Genomic DNA, 19669 nt, shown 5'->3' on the forward strand with positions numbered 1-19669 from the left:
GTGTGAGGCTCGCATTCCTCCCATATGCAACACCGTTGACTCCCAGTCCCTTCACCTCTCTCTCTCCGGCAGCTCTTGTGTTTCGTCACATAAACTAAACTGTCATCATTCCCCCATTGCATTTATCTTGGTAGAGTCTGTTAGTTTAACACTGTAAGGTGTGTACTGTTGACATAGTTGGGTTTACACTCAGTTTAGCTGAGGCATGTTTCACTGACAACGTGGATAGAACATATTGTACAGGAAATATCAAGCCTCTTGTTTTTATTTTTAGTATGAAGCATCCAGTGCCAGTACTATTAAAACTTAATTGACACTTTTTATTTTTATTTAACCTTTATTTAACGAGAATGCCAACAAAAATAATATAATAACTTTTTTTCTGTAATAGAACCTGGAAAAGCATGTTTCATAAATCTTTCATCATCATGTGTGGTGTCCTTGTCTTTGACCCCCCTCCCCCTCCCCCTCGTGTGATTTAAGGTCAGGTCTATGGCAGGGGCACATAGTTGGAGTGTCTGTGTCAGTGTATAGGCCCTATGAGCCTTGTGGCACCTCATGTCGCTAGCTATTGGCAGGAAACACGAGACCCTAGGGCCAGTGTGGAATGAGTGTTATTTCAGCAGAGACTTGAGAGAGCAGAGCGGACTCCCCGCTCACCCCTCACCTCACCCGCCCTGTGATCGCAACGACCTCCCTGACAGAACAGCCTTACTGGCTTCCTTAAACTTGTCTGGTCACAGATCTGTTTGTGCTGTAAACCTTTGTTTGGCTTGATCATAGGAGTTGCCAAGACAGCACAAACAGACCTTGAGCAAGGTACTTAACCCTAATTTGCTCCAGGGGCATTGTACTACTATGACTGACCATGTAAAAATCACATTTCACTGACTGCAACTACAATCTTCCCTGTGGCTCAGTTGGTAGAGCATAGAGCATGGTGTTTGCAATGCCAGCATGGTGTGTGCAGCGCCAGGGTTGTGGGTTCGATTCCCACGGGGGGCCAGTACAAAAAAATGCATGAAATGAAATTGAAATGTATGCATTCACTACTGTAAGTCGCTCTGGATAAGAGCGTCTGCTAAATTACTAAAATGTAAATATATATATATATATTTTTTTAAATCTGGCACCAGGCTAGCTTTTCCAGCTATTTTAATCAGTGTTGTGTCAGTGTTATTAGCGCTCAGTAACAGTGGGATGTTTGCGGTGTTCGGAAGGACAGGAAGGACATTATCTGGAGCTGATGAATCGTCTGTCTGCTCACTGCTTTGAAATAGATAGTGCTTTAAAGGCTTACGATGACGGAAAATACTGTCAGCTGGTTATCTCTGGATACCTCTCTTCCTCTGATGAGTTAACGCGAGGAAATGCAGACGTTCTACGCCGATGGCAACCATTTTCTGGCAACAAAGCTAGTCCGCCGGATTCTGTCTGTCGTTTCCATTTATCACTGATAAGTGATCGGGTCAGACGCATTGAGATTGACACAGCATCTATGGACATGAGTAAGAAACACATCCATTTCCCATTGATGGATGATCAGGTTAAAGATGACAAATATCACATTATGTTGGTGATGTAATAATCTTGTTAGAGCGTGCCTTAGAGTCTGAATGTTCTTATTCAGACTCTAAATTCCATTGAAGAAAGCTGCAGGCGCATAGCTGGAAAGCAGGGCGCGGCTAGATAAATGTGGAAAAACGCTTAGGAAATCAATTTCTCTTTGAATATTGTACGTTAGGTGAACTGTAGTATCATAGCAGTAACGTCACAACCATTTTTTTGTTTCATATGATTTCATATGAACCTGGACCTGGATGTTCTGCGAGTCATTAGAATCATGTTGTAAACCCTCAGAACAGAGAAGTGAAGTGTTTTGTTTGAAGGTGTTATAAGGTAATTGTTGCGCTAACACAGCGTTTGTGCTCCGCGTCACTCAGGGCACTTCCCTTATTAGCTCGGCAGCAGCAGCACAGGCCCACATTGTCTGGATTACTCAGCAGTAAGAGCCCGCCAGCCAGGCAGGCCCAGCTGCCGTTGGCCTTCAACTAACCTATGTGTTAACTACCATCTACCATGACCTTTAACCTACATATTATATAATACAGCCATGTCTACTCACAGCCTCACTCTCAAGAAAACATCAACCTGCTTTTCAAGACTGCTTGAAGAACACCTTGTGTTACCAAAGGTTTTTGGAGAGGTTGTCCAAAGTCACATGACGTCACCTGAGAATAACACTGAAAAAATAACCGTTTGTCTTGCAGCCTATCCTCCCCCAGGCCCTTACTCAATGCCTTACAGCTCCCGTAGGCCACAACAAAAATGTTTTATGAGACTTTTCAATGTCAAGGCTGTTTTGTCTGAGTTAAATTCATGGAGACTGGGGTATTGGCTCCAGTTATTTGTCTCTCCTCAATAACAACAGTAACCTGCCTCATAACCAAGGCACTGGTCTCCAGTCCTTATAACAAACAGTGCTATGAAATATGAAAGACGGAAATAACTAACTGATGATATGATTACTCTGTCTCTATCCTCTTAGGAATTCACTTTGGGAACATTTGGGGGTGCTAAGGGGGTTGGGTTGCCATGGACTTGCCTTGCTTTGGCGGTACAGAGTAGCTTGTTGATCCCAGCAGTTTGGTTGCAGTATCTTTCACTGAGCTTTTACTGTTTACCTGACCTGTCCATGGCTCACACTGTCTCAAGAAAGAGACACACGAGACACAAATGAAACAAAAATAGACACGTGCTGTTGAGATGGATTACTTTTCAAGATGTTTCCTCTGAAATCAATGGCCTCCGGTGAGGGAGGACGTTTCTTAGAACACTTAGAACACAGCAAGAAATGTTGCAATCCAACCCCAAACAACCCTCTGAAGCATTTCATCATTCAGATGGTCCATGGCGTTCTCCAAATAGGCACATTCTATCTAATCAAACTAGAATGTGTGATTGTTTCATCTATGGGTCTTCTGATGAAATTAGCATGACTGTCTTTTCCAATCCCTCCTTGATGGTCGGATCATGCTTAATTTCTCGACCAAAACATCAGGAATCCCTTTTTAATGTATGTTTTTAATATCTTCTACGCATGATGTTAAATCTATTTCCCTCTGGGGCCATAAAGTTGAATTTGAAGGTTCAGTTAAGTTCTCTTGTGCCTCCAGGTAACAGCACCAGTCAGAACCAGTCTGAGACAGTCCAGGTTGTGGATGCGGAGGGGATCACCCAGAGCCCTGTGGTGGAGGAGGATTACCTCCAGATGAATGGCTGGCCCATCTGTAAGGACCAGGATGAGATGCTGAACTTGGCCTTTACTGTGGGTTCCTTCCTCCTCAGTGCCATCACCCTGCCCCTGGGCATTGTCATGGACAAGTATGGCCCACGCAAGCTCCGGCTGCTCGGCAGGTAATAGAACAGAGAAAAGGTAGTATGTACAGTTGCGGCCACTATCATTTAAGCTAAGGTGTTGGGGTGACAGTCTCTGTACCCGGGTTCGAGTCCCGGCAGGGGCTATACACAACATTTGCTATATTGGTGTCAGAAGTGGGATGGCGCCCGGTATTGGCATAATAATTGCCGCATTGCACATGCAAACACGGCGCTCTGAAGTTTTATTGCGATTGTCACAAACACCTATAACTCGGTACAGGGTTTAGTACTTTTTAGTGCCTGCAACTTCCTGCTGCAGATGTTTTTATGTTCTGTTTCTGACTTGGCTTTGGTGTGTCTTCGTATGAATAAACCTTCCTCATATTCAACCTTTTCTGTTATTTCAGTACCTGCTTTGCTTTCTCCTGTATCCTGATCGCTTATGGATCGAGCGACCCCAAGAGTATGCATATTTCTTCATTCTTTCATTATTTACTCATGTTCTATTCTAGTATGTATGTCTGTTCCATCCTGTCTCCTTAACACATATGTTTTCCCTGTACAGATCTGTCCATCCTCATATTCTTTGCTCTGGCTCTGAACGGGTTCGGAGGAATGTGCATGACCTTTACTTCCCTCACGGTAAGTGGTGTCTTCTCCTGTACTGCAGGGAGAGACTGGGGAGGGGACCGAGGGGAGTGAGCAAGGATGCATGTCTGTGGCGGGAGTAGGGAGAGAGGGAAGGGAGCAGAGAGAGATGGGCATGGGGACAGTGGTGAGGAGGGGGGAGTGCGCTAGGGTGCAGGGTGGAATAGGGAGTAGGGAGACAGGGGAGCAGAGAGAGGAGTGGAGATGGAGAGGGGAGCGAAGAGAGAGGAGTGGGGATGGAGAGGGGAGCAGAGAGAGGAGTGGGGATGGAGAGGGGAGCAGAGAGAGGAGTGGGGATGGAGAGGGGAGCAGAGAGAGGAGTGGGGATGGAGAGGGGAGCAGAGAGAGGAGTGGGGATGGAGAGGGGAGCAGAGAGAGGAGTGGGGATGGAGGGGAGCAGAGAGAGGAGTGGGGATGGAGAGGGGAGTGAAGAGAGAGGAGTGGGGATGGAGAGGGGAGCAGAGAGAGGAGTGGAGATGGAGAGGGGAGCAGAGAGAGGAGTGGGGATGGAGAGGGGAGCAGAGAGAGGAGTGGGGATGGAGAGGGGAGCAGAGAGAGGAGTGGGGATGGAGGGGAGCAGAGAGAGGAGTGGGGATGGAGAGGGGAGCAGAGAGAGGAGTGGGGATGGAGAGGGGAGCAGAGAGAGGAGTGGGGATGGAGAGGAGAGCAGAGAGAGGAGTGGGGATGGAGAGGGGAGCAGAGAGAGGAGTGGGGATGGAGAGGGGAGCGAAGAGAGAGGCGTGGGCGGGTGGGACATGGTGATGTCGTCAGCATGGAGAAAGTGCTGTGTCATAGGGAGGCCACATGCAGGCCACATGCAGAGGGAAAAGGAGAGGGATGGAGAGATAGAGTGAGAAAAAAAAGAAAAGAAAGAGAGACAGACCCTGCATTACAAATCTATTATTCAACCGTGCTCTGGTCCAACTGAGAGCCAAAAAAAGACACTTCCTCATTATTCATTCATCATCTTGACAGAGCCCTTTGATTGGTCGTCCCAGACTGTCAGGGTTCACTGGCAGCTAGACTAAATGTTCGGATTCATCTTGCCTTAGGTACAGACGGGTTTCACTGACACAATGGTGTTTACAGATAACGTGGTTTCATTGTTTATCTGCCCCTAAACACAGACAAAGAAAATCACAACAAGTACTTTGAGAGAAAAGAGACACACTGTATGCCGAGCTGACAAACAGGAAGTAGGAAGTCAGTCACACTTAGCGCTGCTGGGGTTCCTTCAACCCCTTCCTGGCAGTTTCCTGCCCCCTGGCCGCCCCACCACGCCCACTGCAGGGGCTCAGAGGGGCTCTGTCTGTTTGTCTGGCTGGCACACACACACACTACCACGACACCCAGAAGCTGCCTAACCGGTTTCTTCTGCCCCCCACTCCCAGTCCTATACTGTTCCTGTGTTTTAATCTTCTCTGGTTTCATTCATTCCCCACGCAAGCATGCCTCAGTCTGTTCTGCTATAGCCGTTTAGTTCCCTCACGTGCGTGTGTACGTGTGCGTGTGTGTGTGCGTGTCAAGGAACTGGTCTTTGGTGTTGTTTCAGCTGTTCTGTTGCAGTAACCTCACGGTGGTAATTCCTTGCTCTGACTAACAGTGTGTTTTACACTGCTGGTCCGGGTTCCGGTTGTTTTTCTACAATGAGGGAAAAAAGTATTTGATCCCCTGCTGATTTTGTACGTTTGCCCACTGACAAAGAAATGATCAGTCTATAATTTTAATGGTAGGTTTATTTGAACAGTGAGAGACAGAATAACAACAAAACAATCCAGAAAAACGCATGTCAGAAATGTTATAAAATGACTTGCATTTTAATGAGGGAAATAAGTATTTGACCCCCTCTCAATCAGAAAGATTTCTGGCCCCAGGTGTCTTTTATACAGGTAACGAGCTGAGATTAGGAGCACACTCTTAAAGGGAGTGCTCCTAATCTCAGCTTGTTACCTGTATAAAAGACACCTGGGAGCCAGAAATCTTTCTGTATATGTCTTTTATACAGGTAACGAGCTGAGATTAGGAGCACACTCTTAAAGGGAGTGCTCCTAATCTCAGTTTGTTACCTGTATAAAAGACACCTGTCCACAGAAGCAATCAATCAATCAGATTCCAAACTCTCCACCAAGACCAAGACCAAAGAGCTCTCCAAGGATGTCAGTGACAAGATTGTAGGAAGGCTGGAATGGGCTACAAGACCATCGCCAAGCAGCTTGGTGAGAAGGTGCCAACAGTTGGTGCGATTATTCGCAAATGGAAGAAACACAAAAGAACTGTCAATCTCCCTCGGCCTGGGGCTCCATGCAAGATCTCACCTCGTGAAGTTGCAATGATCATGAGAACGATGAGGAATCAGCCCAGAACTACACGGGAGGATCTTGTCAATGATCTCAAGGCAGCTGGGACCATAGTCACCAAGAAAACAATTGGTAACACACTACGCCGTGAAGGACTGAAATCCTGCAGCGCCCGCAAGGTCCCCCTGCTCAAGAAAGCACATATACATGCCCGTCTGAAGTTTGCCAATGAACATCTGAATGATTCAGAGGACAACTGGGTGAAAGTGTTGTGTTCAGATGAGACCAAAATGGAGCTCTTTGGCATCAACTCAACTCGCCGTGTTTGGAGGAGGAGGAATGCTGCCTATGACCCCAAGAACACCATCCCCACCGTCAAAGATGGAGGTGGAAACATTATGCTTTGGGGGTGTTTTTCTGCTAAGGGGACAGGACAACTTCACCGCATCAAAGGGATGACGGACAGGGCCATGTACCATCAAATCTTGGGTGAGAACCTCCTTCCCTCAGCCAGGGCATTGAAAATGGGTCGTGGATGGGTATTCCAGCATGACAATGACCCAAAACACACGGCCAAGGCAACAAAGGAATGGCTCAAGAAGAAGCACATTAAGGTCCTGGAGTGGCCTAGCCAGTCTCCAGACCTTAATCCCATAGAAAATCTGTGGAGGGAGCTGAAGGTTAGAGTTGCCAAACGTCAGCCTCGAAACCTCGAGATCTGCAAAGAGGAGTGGGACAAAATCCCTCCTGATGTGTGCAAACCTGGTGGCCAACTACAAGAAACGTCTGACCTCTAATTGCCAACAAGGGTTTTGCCACCAAGTACCAAGTCCTATGTTTTGCAGAGGGGTCAAATACTTATTTCCCTCATTAAAATGCAAATCAATTTATAAAATTTCTGACATTGGTTTTTGGGATTTTTTTGTTGTTATTCTGTCTCTCACTGTTCAAATAAACCTACCATTAAAATTATAGACTAATCATGTCTTTGTCAGTGGGCAAACGTCTAAAATCAGCAGGGGATCAAATACTTTTTTCCCTCACTGTACAGCCGGACCTTTTTCTTCCAAACTTTCTTCTCCTCTCTCCTCCCGGGTGTGGGGGTCAAAGGTTGTCACAGAGGAAAACATTATATTTTTTTATTCAAATGTAGCCTTTTTTGTACAAAAGCCAAATGGATACATTGCATCTCATTCAATGAGTCTGAACTCATTGAGTTATTCCCCTACAGACAGCTGTGTTAAGGTTTATTCTGCATTCAAAGTCGTCTGGATTGTAGATTTACACAAAAGGAAAGGTATACAACACGATACCCCTTTTCTTTGTTTCTATGTGTTCTCTTCTTCCTGGCTCTTCTAATTTGCTGAAAGGGAGTGGTTTGGCAGCTTGCCCCCTCACCCCTTCCCTCTCTCTATGATTGCACACTCAGCATTCTGTGTCCCAGGTGTTACAGCTGCAGAAAAACAAGTGGAGGAGAACCAAAGGCGGAAAAGGAGAACTCGCCTTTACACACCTCTGTTTTCTATCAGTAAACTGCCTAGCCTATCTCTGTCTGCTCGCAGCCCTTCTCCTGTTACCAGCAGCAGGCTGTCTGTCTCTCCCTCTCTCTTCTCCTTCCCTCCCTCCCTCTTCTTTTTAATAGCTTTGACCTCAATCTCTCCTTCAGTCAGCTATAGTATTAGTAATCACCACTGCTTATATCTCTCCTAACCATCCTCTATCCATCTTTCTCTCAACCAGATCCCCCCAACTCCTCTCTCCGCACTCCTCCCACACATACATAAACACACACACACATACATACATACACACACAGCGCTCCTCCTCTTGTACATTGCGACATTTGTTATGATTATTCTATTATCTCTGAGTCATATTTTGCACGAAACACTAATCCTTTCTATTTTATGACTTCTTCATTGGTCCCAATCCCTCTCTGGGATCTGTGTCACTGGGTTCTCGTGGAGGAATTAAGTTTCAGTCTGGCTCGATAAACCTAGATGATTCTTTACTACTTCCTGGCACTTGGAAAGGGAACGACGGGGAGAGAGGTAGAGAGATGAATGTCAAAGGTAAAGTGAACTGTTGCTAGTCCCAGATCTGCATTTGATGTTCTCTTGCCAGGAAAGCACAAACAGATCTTGGACCAGGCTAGACTAATGATAGCTCCTCTCTACTCAGACAGGGTCACCACCACATACACCGACCCCCCCTGCCTGTAAAATGTCCTGCCATCAGATGTTTACTTGCTAACTGGTGCTTGATGACACTAATAGAATGTGGAGGCACTGATCTCAGGGTCATGTTGATTGACTTATTAAAAGACCGTCAACTGCTGCACATGATGTTGTTTGCACCATGCACTTAGCTTTAGGTTTGATAGGGGTGGATAGGGATTCACAGCAAGGCCAGAAATGCAAAACAAAGTGTTGATGAGAACGAGGGAGGGAGAGAGAGAGTGGTAGAGTGATGGCACGGAGATGGAGATATTCAGGCTGGTGTTGTCTGCGTGTGGTTCGTCAGGGACACAGCATGTTGACTCATTTTATGATGGCGTTCTGTCCTGTCAGGATTGGACCGGTTTGTACTGGTTTCCTTTGGCTGATGAGAACCAGTCCAGTAAGCAGTGAAGCTTTTTACGCAACAGCAGCCCCTCACTTCTCTGTTTCCCCCCTTCTGTCAATATCCTCCTTGTCTGTTCTCTCTGGCCTTTGTGCTTTAGAGGCTTTTAGTTATTCCACTCTTTCACTCTCCTCGTTTCTCTCCCACTTTTGTCTCCCTCTGTCTCCGTCTGCTGCACTCGAGATAACGATCATTGCTGCCGTCACACAGAAGAATCAGATGAACCCAGGCTAGGGTTTGTTTTTCAAGTAGAACTGCAGTGCACACATTTGAGACACATATGCAATCAATAAAATATATTTACAAATCCCTTTTTACATCAGCAGATGTCACAAAGTGCTGATACAGAAACCCAGCCTTTAACCCCAAACAGCACTTCTCCTTGTTAGCAACATTTTGATATGGAAAGTGTAGAATGTGTAGTATTTACTTAGATACGAATAGGATAAGACTGTCTCCCTTAATGGCTTTAGAGCAGGTATTCCCAAACCGGGGTATGCACACCCCCAGGGGTACGTGCAGTGCCGTCGTGGGTACGCCAAATCAAAATGTGATTCACATTTAAAAAGAAATATATATATTATTATCATTTTTTCTTCACATTTTCAAACAGTCCATTTATATTTTCCAACGAGGCTATATATATGGATGAGGTTTTTTTCTCGCCTGAGTAGCCTCGTTTCCCTGCCATAAATAAAATGAAACCATCTAGTGTTCAGTGAAATAACACCATGTCAAATAATTAACATCCAATCACATAACCGTTACTCTCCTGCGGGAATTCCACTAATGGTCCATATGTAGCCAAACGTAGCTGCTGCTCATGTTGGTAGTATCTGTACTGATGGCACAAAAGCCATGACAGGGAGACATAGTGGAGTGGTAACGAGCATGCAAACAGTTGCTCCCGATGCCCCTTGGGTATACTGCAGCATCCACCAAGAGGCTCTTGCTGCCAAGGGAATTCCTGACAGCTTGAAAGACGTTTTGGACACTAAAGTGAAAATGGTTAACTTTGTTAAAGCAAGGCCCCTGAACTCTTGTGTTTTTTCTGAACTATGCAAGGATTTGGGCAGCGACCATGTAACGCTTTTACAACATACAGAAGTGCGCTGGTTATCAAGGGGCAAAGTATTGACACGATCTTAAAGTTTTATTTACTGACCATCATTTTCACTTGTCTGACCGCTTGCATGATGACGAGTTTCTCACACGACTGGCCTGAATCTAGGATTACAGGGACTCTCCGCAACTATATTCAATGTGTGGGACAAAATTGAGGCTATGATTAAGAAGTCGGAGCTCTTCTCTGTCTGCATTAACAAGGACAACACACAGGTCTTTCCATCATTGTATGATTTTTTGTGTGCAAATGAACTCAAGCTTACGGACAATGTTAAATGTGATATAGCAAAGCACCTGAGTGAGTTGGGTGTGCAAATACGCTGGTACTTTCCCAAAATGGATGACACAAACAACTGGATTTGTTATCCCTTTCATGTCCTGCCTCCAGTCCACTTACCGATATATGAACAAGAGAGCGTCATCGAAATTGTAACAAGCGGTTCTGTGAAAATTGAATTGAATCAGAAGCCACTGCCAGATTTCTGGATTGGGCTGTGCTCAGAGTATCCTGCCTTGGCAAATCACGCTGTTAAAACACTGATGCACTTTGCAACCACATACCTATGTGAGAGTGGATTCTCTGCCCTCACTAGCATGAAAACTAAATACAGGCATAGACTGTGTGTGTGGAAAATTATTTAAGACAGACTCTCTCCAATACAACCCAACATTGCAGAGTTATGTGCATCCTTTCAACCGCACCCTTCTCATTAACCTGTGGTGAGTTATTTGGTCATCGTAAATTGTGAATAAGGCTTTGTATGTAAGATGGTTAAATAAAGAGCAAAATGATTGATTATTATTATATTATTATTTGTGCCTTGGTCCTATAAGAGCTCTTTGTCTCTTCCCACGAGCCGGGTTGTGACAGAAACTCACACTAATTCTTATGTTTAATAAATGTATTGTATAGTGTGTGTGTGGCAGGCTTACAATGATGGCGAAATAACAACATTTGAGAGTGCGCTGACCCTGGTGCTAGAGGGGGTACGCAGCTGGAGGTTGAATGTTTGAAGGGGTACGGGACTATAAAATGTTTGGTAACCACTGCTTTAGAGGATCACTGCTTACCACAGGCATTCTTTACTGTCTGTAAACATCACTCAGCATCTCAGATAGGGATTTTCTCAATCGTCTCAAGTGATAACTACTAGTACGTAGCCTAGTGAATGTATGAAAGTGTATTGTAGACGTTTTGTTATCTGTTCAGGGCACAGACACGGCACTGGCTGCAGTGTATAGATCCGGAGGGATCAGCCTGTATTGATTAAAGACTCCGGGATTGCCCATCAAGTTGTTGCTCCCCCACAACATAGCAACCTTGTTTAGTTTCCAGTACATCCTATGGAGTTAGATGCTACTCATAGTCCAACACTCTACAAACAGACTTTTATCTTTTATCTCCATGACTGTCCAGATCCCATAATGTAGCCAAATAGAGATTGGTAGATGAATGCAGTCACATTTGTATTGACCTTGCCTTTTCTGCTTGGCTCTAGCAGAGCTAACAGAGACGGGGCTGTGCCCCAAATGGCACCCTATTCCCTGTATTGTGCACTACTTTGTACAGGGTCCATAGGGACTTGGTCAAATGTAGTACACTACGCAGGGAATAGGGTACCATTTGGGATGTGGACAGAGACAGTATTCATGAAACAGGAACAGGTAATATCTCAGGTGAAGAGTTAGCCAATCATTAACCAGCCCTGGGTTGTTGTTTCTGTCTCTAGAAGACACTGTATTTAGTCATGCCTGATGGTGCCGAATTCAGGAAGTGCTCCGAAATCGGAACACTGCACGGTGGCCAGGCAGATTAGGAAGACAAACTCAAGGCTGCAATGCTATCAGGGCCAGGTTCAGTAGGCAAGCATTGTTCAACGTTGCAGAGAGAAATGTCATTATTAGTGCTGACGTCCTTATTCAACATGACATAAAGTATTTATATCTAAATGTTCTACAACGTAGTGCCCCAAGGCTTTTTTTCGAGGTGTACACAGATCCTGTTTCCCAACATGAGCCTGTCCTCACAAGCTGTACATCTACCTCCTTCATTACGTTGACAGCTGGATATCCTTCTTATTATGTCATAGATATAAGACATAATTATGTGGTTTGGTTTCTGCACGTGAACGAGATGGAGGAAACTTGTTTGTGGCGGTTTGTTTTGGAACCCCCACAGTAACTCTCAGTCAAACTGACTTCAGACCACTAAAACTAATGAGGCTGTACTGTAATTGCAGCATTTTAGGCTTGGAGCTGGTTTGGACCTTCAGATGTTGTTGATGTTTTAGGCTTTACCTTCTGTTGACAATTCATTATTTTTCCCCTTCCCCCCATGTCCTTAATTTGATCAAAGGCAGGTGAACTCGTTCCATTACTTCCAAACCTGGTAAACAAAAATATTAGCAGAACAGACAGACAAAGGTTGACTGGGATATAGGTTAGTGTCTTTTGGGGGCTGTGCTTGTCTGTCTGTGACTGACTCAGTGAGGTCAGGTGACACACTGACAGTCTGGTGTTGACAGATAAATAGGTGAACTGAGGAGAGCAATGCAATGGAAAGCACATCATTATTGTTAAGTCATTTTCTTGTTACTTTTTGCCTTGCATAAGACCAGTGTTTCTCTCCTCTGTCTGCCTGCCTGATAATACAGTCACACACACACACACACATGTTTGTTTTACTATCCTTGTGGGGACCAAACAATTGATTCCCATTCAAAATCCTATTTTTCCTAACCCATAACCTAACCTTAAAACCCCTAAACCTAATCCTAATTGTAACCATAACCCCTAAGCCTAAAATACAGTTTTTCCTTGTGGGGACTGGCGAAATCTCCCCACTTCTGGTCCCCACAAGGATAGTAAAACCAAACACACATGAACACACACACATGAACACACACACGTCTTCTTATCCTGCTAACTAGGCACCAGTGCTGAGTTGCAGTAGAGGTTTACTCACTCCTACTGTAAGTGTTATAATAGAGATGTTTCCAGCTCATTTCACTTCTCCAGGAGGACTGGAATGTGATTGTTAGTGTAGATGTTTTGATTCTGCCGTTAACCTTTGCTCCAATTAGTGGTCGAGGGTAATGACGTCTGGGGAGGCCACGGCACGGGGTGAGAGATTTCCTCCGCGGCTCTAACAAGCAGGGAACCTGTGGTGAGGGTGGATGGACGGATGTGCCATGAAACAGTTATGTTCAGGAGTTGTTGCACTGGTGAATGGCTCAGTCGGTACATTTTTGGTGTGTTTCTGTCAGTGGCGTTTTTTTCCCCTTCCCCGACTCTGCCATGGGAGATTGAAGTGCACACACAGTAGAGATATGGAGGGCTGCCTAGTCTGCCAGACAGATGTTGCTCTCCCCTTTTTAATTGTTTCTTTCTCTATCTCTCTCCTTCCCTTCCCCCCTCTCTCCCTACTTCTCTGCTCAAGGACAGTTGTTTACAGTTAGGAGTTGAGTTGGGAACAACCTGCGCTCTAACCTCAAGTAGAGGGCTAAATATGCAAGCTGCTCTGGACTTTCTCTCACTGCCATAAATAGTGTGGGGAAAGCAACACCAAGACTCCGCCCACATTACTCATTCTATGTCAACAACCTCCAAAAAACAGTCAGGATTTCCTAATGTGATGTCATGCCTTACATTTTTGGAAAAACTGTTTTTGTTTAATGCGTGCGTGTCTCTATGGCTATGCATGTGTTTTTACACAAGTGAATGCATTGATCTGATTTAAGCGTGGCCTAATCATATATCCTTACGCTTTCTTTTGTTTTTCTCCTCAGCTGCCCAATATGTTTGGTGATCTTCGTTCCACCTTCATCGCTCTCATGATTGGATCGTATGCATCCTCCGCTGTCACCTTCCCTGGGATCAAGGTAGCTTGCACACACGCACATCTACTTAGCTAGTCTACACATGCATGCATACCATGCACACCATTATGGCGGTTAGCTATCAAGGCTAACTATGCTTTCTACTATCAGGGCTACCAATTTTACTCTACTTTCCTATTCCCACATGTCAATGTGAAGGTCAGACATAGAGGCTAATGTTGTGGTTGTTGGTCCCTGCTTCCTCTCTCGTCAGGTGATCTATGACTTAGGAGCCACCTTCATCACCATCCTGCTGGTGTGGGCTGCCTGCGCTGGCCTCGTCTTCATCAACTGCTTCTTCAACTGGCCCCTGGAGCCCTTCCCTGGACCTGAGGATATGGACTACACGTAAGACACTCCTTATCATCACACTCCTAAACATCACACTCCTTAACATCACACTCCTAAACATCACACTCCTAAACATCACACTCCTAAACATCACACTCCTAAACATCACACCTCTATAACATCACACTCTATAACATCACACTCCTAAACATCACCACTCCATAACATCACACTCCATAACATCACACTCCATAACATCACACCTCCATAACATCACACTCCATAACATCACACTCCTAAACATCACACTCCTAAACATCACACTCCTAAACATCACACTCCTAAACATCACACTCCCTAACATCACACTCCCTAACATCACACTCCATAACATCACACTCCATAACATCACACTCCTAAACATCACACTCCTAAACATCACACTCCTAAACATCACACTCCTAAACATCACACTCCATAACATCACACTCCATAACATCACACTCCATAACATCACACTCCTAAACATCACACTCCATAACATCACACTCCCTAACATCACACTCCTTAACATCACACTCCTAAACATCACACTCCATAACATCACACTCCTAAACATCACACTCCATAACATCACACTCCCTAACATCATACTCCTAAACATCACACTCCTAAACATCACACTCCATAACATCACACTCCATAACATCACACTCCTAAACATCACACTCCATAACATCACACTCCCTAACATCACACTCCAGGGGCTACAGGTTAGCAATGAACCCCGAGCCGGGATTGCTAACAAGGCTGGAAATTCAAAACATCAAAAATCTAATAATTTCAATTTCTCAAACAATCAACTATTTTACACAATTTAAATGATAAACATCTCCTTAATCTAACCACATTGTTCGATTTTCAAAGAGGCTTTACGGCAAAAGCATAAAGTTAGATTATGTTAGGACAGTACATAGCCACAAAAGTACAAACATCCATTTTCAATTCAAGGTCAGGCGTCACCAAAAGCAGAAACCAGCTAGAATTATGCACTAACTTTTGTCAATCTCCATCAGATGACACTCCTAGGACATTATGTTATACAATACATGCATTTTTTGTTCCATCAAGTTCATATTTATATCCAAAAACAGCATTTTACAGTAGCGTGAAATTCAGATTTTTTTCTTCTCTGAAATGCTTCCGGTGAACATAACAAAATTTCTATTCGAAAACATTGGTAAATTATAATATTGTCATTCAAAGAATAATATATTATCATCTCGTAATTGCTACCGAATGGCCAGATCTCAAAATAACTTTACTGGGAAATCACATTTTGCAATAAACGGGGTGCTATGCTAAGAACAACAGGCTATGCTATACAGTTAGCATCATCTAAAATCGATAATAACATTGTAAATATCCCCTTACCTTTGATTATCTCCATCAGAAGGCAGGCATCCCAGGTCCGGAACAAATGTGGTTTCTTTTGACAAAGTTCATAATTTATGTCCAAATAACACCAAGTACTTAGCGTTCATTATGCTCCCACAAAACGTGGTGGGGGGAGTGTAATTCACGCCGAAAAGCTAAAAAAAAACTAGTAAATAATCTATTTATGTTCGTTCAAACATGTCAAATGTTGTTTAGCATTCATCTTTTGGTCCATTTTTAACGTTAAACATCAGTAATATTTTCACACAACCTATCCTATGTCTAGATAAACAATGAAGACAAAACTCACGTTTCTCAGATTTATGCGCAGGCGCAAAAAAATGAAGTGATGACATGTCAACTTCCTTGGATTCTAATTTGCTCTCTGTTTATCATAGACGCTTCAAACAACTTTATAAAGATCGTTGACATCTAGTGGAAGCCGTAGGTGTTGCGAAATGAATCCTTTCTCACTATGGTATCTATAAAACAATGACACTAAATAGTACAGTCACAAAATTCACATTTTTTTTTGATCTATTTTTCACAGGTTTTTGCCTGCAATATGAGTTTTGTTATACTTACAGACACCATTCAAACTGTTTTAGAAAATTCAGAGTGTTTTCTATCCGAATGTGTTAATAATATGCATATCCTAGCTTCTGAGTTGGTGTAGGAGGCAGTTAAAAATGGGCACATATTTTTTTCAAAATCTCTCAATACTGCCCCCGAGCCCCAACAGGCATCACACTCCTAAACATCACACTCCTAAACATCACACTCCATAACATCACACTCCATAACATCACACTCCATAACATCACACTCCTAAACATCACACTCCTAAACATCACACTCCATAACATCACACTCCATAACATCACACTCCATAACATCACACTCCATAACATCACACTCCATAACATCACACTCCTAAACATCACACTCCCTAACATCACACTCCATAACATCACACTCCTAAACATCACACTCCTAAACATCACACTCCCTAACATCACACTCCCTAACATCACACTCCCTAACATCACACTCCCTAACATCACACTCCATAACATCACACTCCATAACATCACACTCCCTAACATCACACTCCATAACATCACACTCCATAACATCACACTCCATAACATCACACTCCTAAACATCACACTCCATAACATCACACTCCATAACATCACACTCCCTAAACATCACACTCCATAACATCACACTCCATAACATCACACTCCATAACATCACACTCCATAACATCACACTCCCTAACATAAAATGAGTTAGCTTTTCTAGTTGTTTTTTGTTTTACAGCATATTTCCATTCCTGGTAACCTAAATATCGCAGACATCCCCTTAACCTAATATTAGTTTATTATTACTAGTATTTGTTCATTATATCATTAGTTATGTCCGTAGTTGTAACCTAATAGACAGACAGTTCCTAAAATTAGCCAACAATGACAGGTTTAGGGGATAATACTAGGACTTGAGGTTCAACAACTTAAGCTGGAGTAGGAATATTAAGGCCTTCTATAGAGTCTCCATTCTCCTTGGAGAAACACTACATCCCCCAGCACACATTCCTCTGCAGCATGGCGAAGGCTTGAGGCCCTGTAAAACAGGAAATCTAATGAGATGAGGAGCTCAGCTGGCTTTGCTCTCATTCACCTGGATTTTGTCTCATTCTTTGCTCTGTTTTTTCCTCCTCCCCCGCTCCCTTTCTCCCTCTCTCTCCCTCCCTTTCTCTCTCTCTGTCTCTCTCCCTCAGTGTGAAGATCAAGTTCAGCTGGCTGGGCTTTGACCATAAGATCACTGGAAAGCAGTTTTACCGCCAGGTGACCACGGTGGGGAGACGACTCAGCGTGGGGAACAGCATGAAGCAAAACCCCAAGGAGCTGGCCCTACAGGAGGGCAACAAGCTGTGTCTCTCCACCGTTGACCTGGAGGTCCAGTGCAAGTCTCAGGAGGAATGTAAGTGTCTGGCCAGGCCACATCTGTTCATCCCAGACCATAGAACATGACTCAGCTCTCTGCTTTTGATGTCTTTCAGATCGAGAGTAGGAAAATAAATAATGCATTTTCTGTGCACATTGTGAGTGTGATGGGGTTCATTGTCTAAATGGATTTGCCATAATGGGTTTCAAGCTCTGAACCTCCACAAATCCATACTTCATGAGGCCAGTTTCCTTGTTACACCATTTTGAATAATTTGGACACAACAAAGGACATGTCTGCCAGAAACCTGTCTGATGTTAAGCTGTCCAACTACTTCACCAACACAATATCCTGCTCCAGCCATGGTGTACAATTTAGATAGGAGCAGACTGACAGAGAAAAATAGATCCAACACAACAATACAATGGATCATTGTAGCCCTGCTTTGTGGGTAAACAGAGGTAAACAATCAACCATATGCAAGATCTGGGCCTGTATCTTGTACTGATCTAGGATAAGGTCCCCCCCTTTTCATATAATCCTATTCTTAATGATGTAAATGGCTAAACTGATCCTAGATACAGGCCTATATCTAGCATATGGTCGACTGTTCCTATATGATGGATTGCTATTCCATACTCTACAACTCTTTGTAAAGAAGGGCTCTGACTTCATCGGTGCAATGTAGATGTTTCAGAGTGGGCTCGCCCACCAGCCAGTGTTTTGGTCCCAGCCGCCAGCTTGTCTGAGGGAGCGCTGTCATTGGCGCTGAGGTCATCAAGGCCATCCTCCCTCTCCCAAATTAAATTCTGCAAACGCACAACTGGCTATGCACTTTGCCTTCACTAACCTAGATCTGTACACTGCAATTAGCCACAAACCTCCAAAACACCCTCAAATCAGCCACGTGACCCCTCCTCACCTCCGCTGTGCTCCCTCCGCACCCCCTCTCTCCCTCGGGCTCGGCCTGAGGGTCACAAACTCCCAGCGGGGCGCCCTGTGGTTCTCTGCAAGCTCTCTTTGGTACCGAACGGACCGTGCAATCGATTCGGACCGCATTCCAAGAAGTGCCGCTCGGGTGGCGGTGGTGGGGCGGGCCAGAGGGCAGACAGCAGTCAGTAAGGTCCAAGGGGGGTCATTATACACACAGGATGGATGCCTGCGGTTCTGTAACCCTGCTGGACAAGTTCCACGTGTCAGGAGGTTTTTAAGGGGCCCCTTGCTAAGGGCCAACTCCCCATGCCTCTCTCTTTCTCTTCTGTCTCTCTGTTTCTCTGTCTTTCTGTCTCTCTTTCTCTCTCTCTCTCTCTCTCTCTCTCTCTCTCACACACACACACACACACACACACACACACACACACATATATATATATCTGTGTTTGCCCACTCATCATTCTGATGCATGTGATGGTGGGGATTTATTTGGTTGTTAGGAGTTTTTTCCCTTTCGAAGATGACTCACTCAAAGATACTTTGGTGCCTGGGACCTGTTTTGTGGATCGGTTGTGAGAGCAAAATTGCAAGATTATGTTATAATGCTGTAATTGCATCAAATGGTTGTTTTATGCAACAGAATAGAGGGTTCATATAACTCTATTGTGTCTGTGTGAACTGAAAGTGGGCCTCTGGGGGATTTAACACGGACAGGAAATGCACAATGTTTTTGGGTGATAGCACATTCCAGAGCATGAGTTAATATTTGTGTACTGGGGTATCAGGGGGAGATGGCTCCAGTATGGAGTTGGGGGGCCAGACCCTGGTCTCTACACAACAAGGACCGTTTTTACAGCAGATACTGTCTAATGTGAATTCTAAGTATCTTTCATACAAAATCTTAACCTTGTGACCCATTCCATACATCTGTTGTGTGTCATGTAGACTCAAGGAGGATGGACTTTGCTATAAGATGCTGTGGCTCAAACCAGCTGGTTGAGTTCTCAGTGATCACCTTCAGGGGTGGTTACCGACCAGCTCCCGTACTGCAGTAATTAAATAATACAGTTTGATTGTTTTGAAGAAATCTAAAAGTTTCTCTTTTTG

The 19669-nt window shown here is 44.3% G+C and overlaps 1 protein-coding gene across 2 annotated transcripts in view; it reads left to right on the top strand.

The window, feature by feature from the left end:
• LOC106612657 (large neutral amino acids transporter small subunit 4) overlaps positions 1–19669 on the top strand; it is a 32142-nt gene that overhangs the window by 5315 nt on the left and 7158 nt on the right. For both annotated transcript variants that reach the window (XM_014214047.3, XM_014214048.3), the window contains exons 3-8: positions 3177–3417; positions 3789–3844; positions 3947–4023; positions 13862–13954; positions 14166–14299; positions 17463–17665. In XM_014214047.3, coding sequence (XP_014069522.1) covers positions 3177–3417; positions 3789–3844; positions 3947–4023; positions 13862–13954; positions 14166–14299; positions 17463–17665 — 804 coding nt within the window. The remainder of the gene's footprint in view (positions 1–3176; positions 3418–3788; positions 3845–3946; positions 4024–13861; positions 13955–14165; positions 14300–17462; positions 17666–19669) is intronic.

Source organism: Salmo salar, chromosome 09 (genome assembly GCF_965601325.2).
Source record: "Salmo salar chromosome 09, fSalSal1, whole genome shotgun sequence".
NCBI lineage: Eukaryota > Metazoa > Chordata > Actinopteri > Salmoniformes > Salmonidae > Salmo > Salmo salar.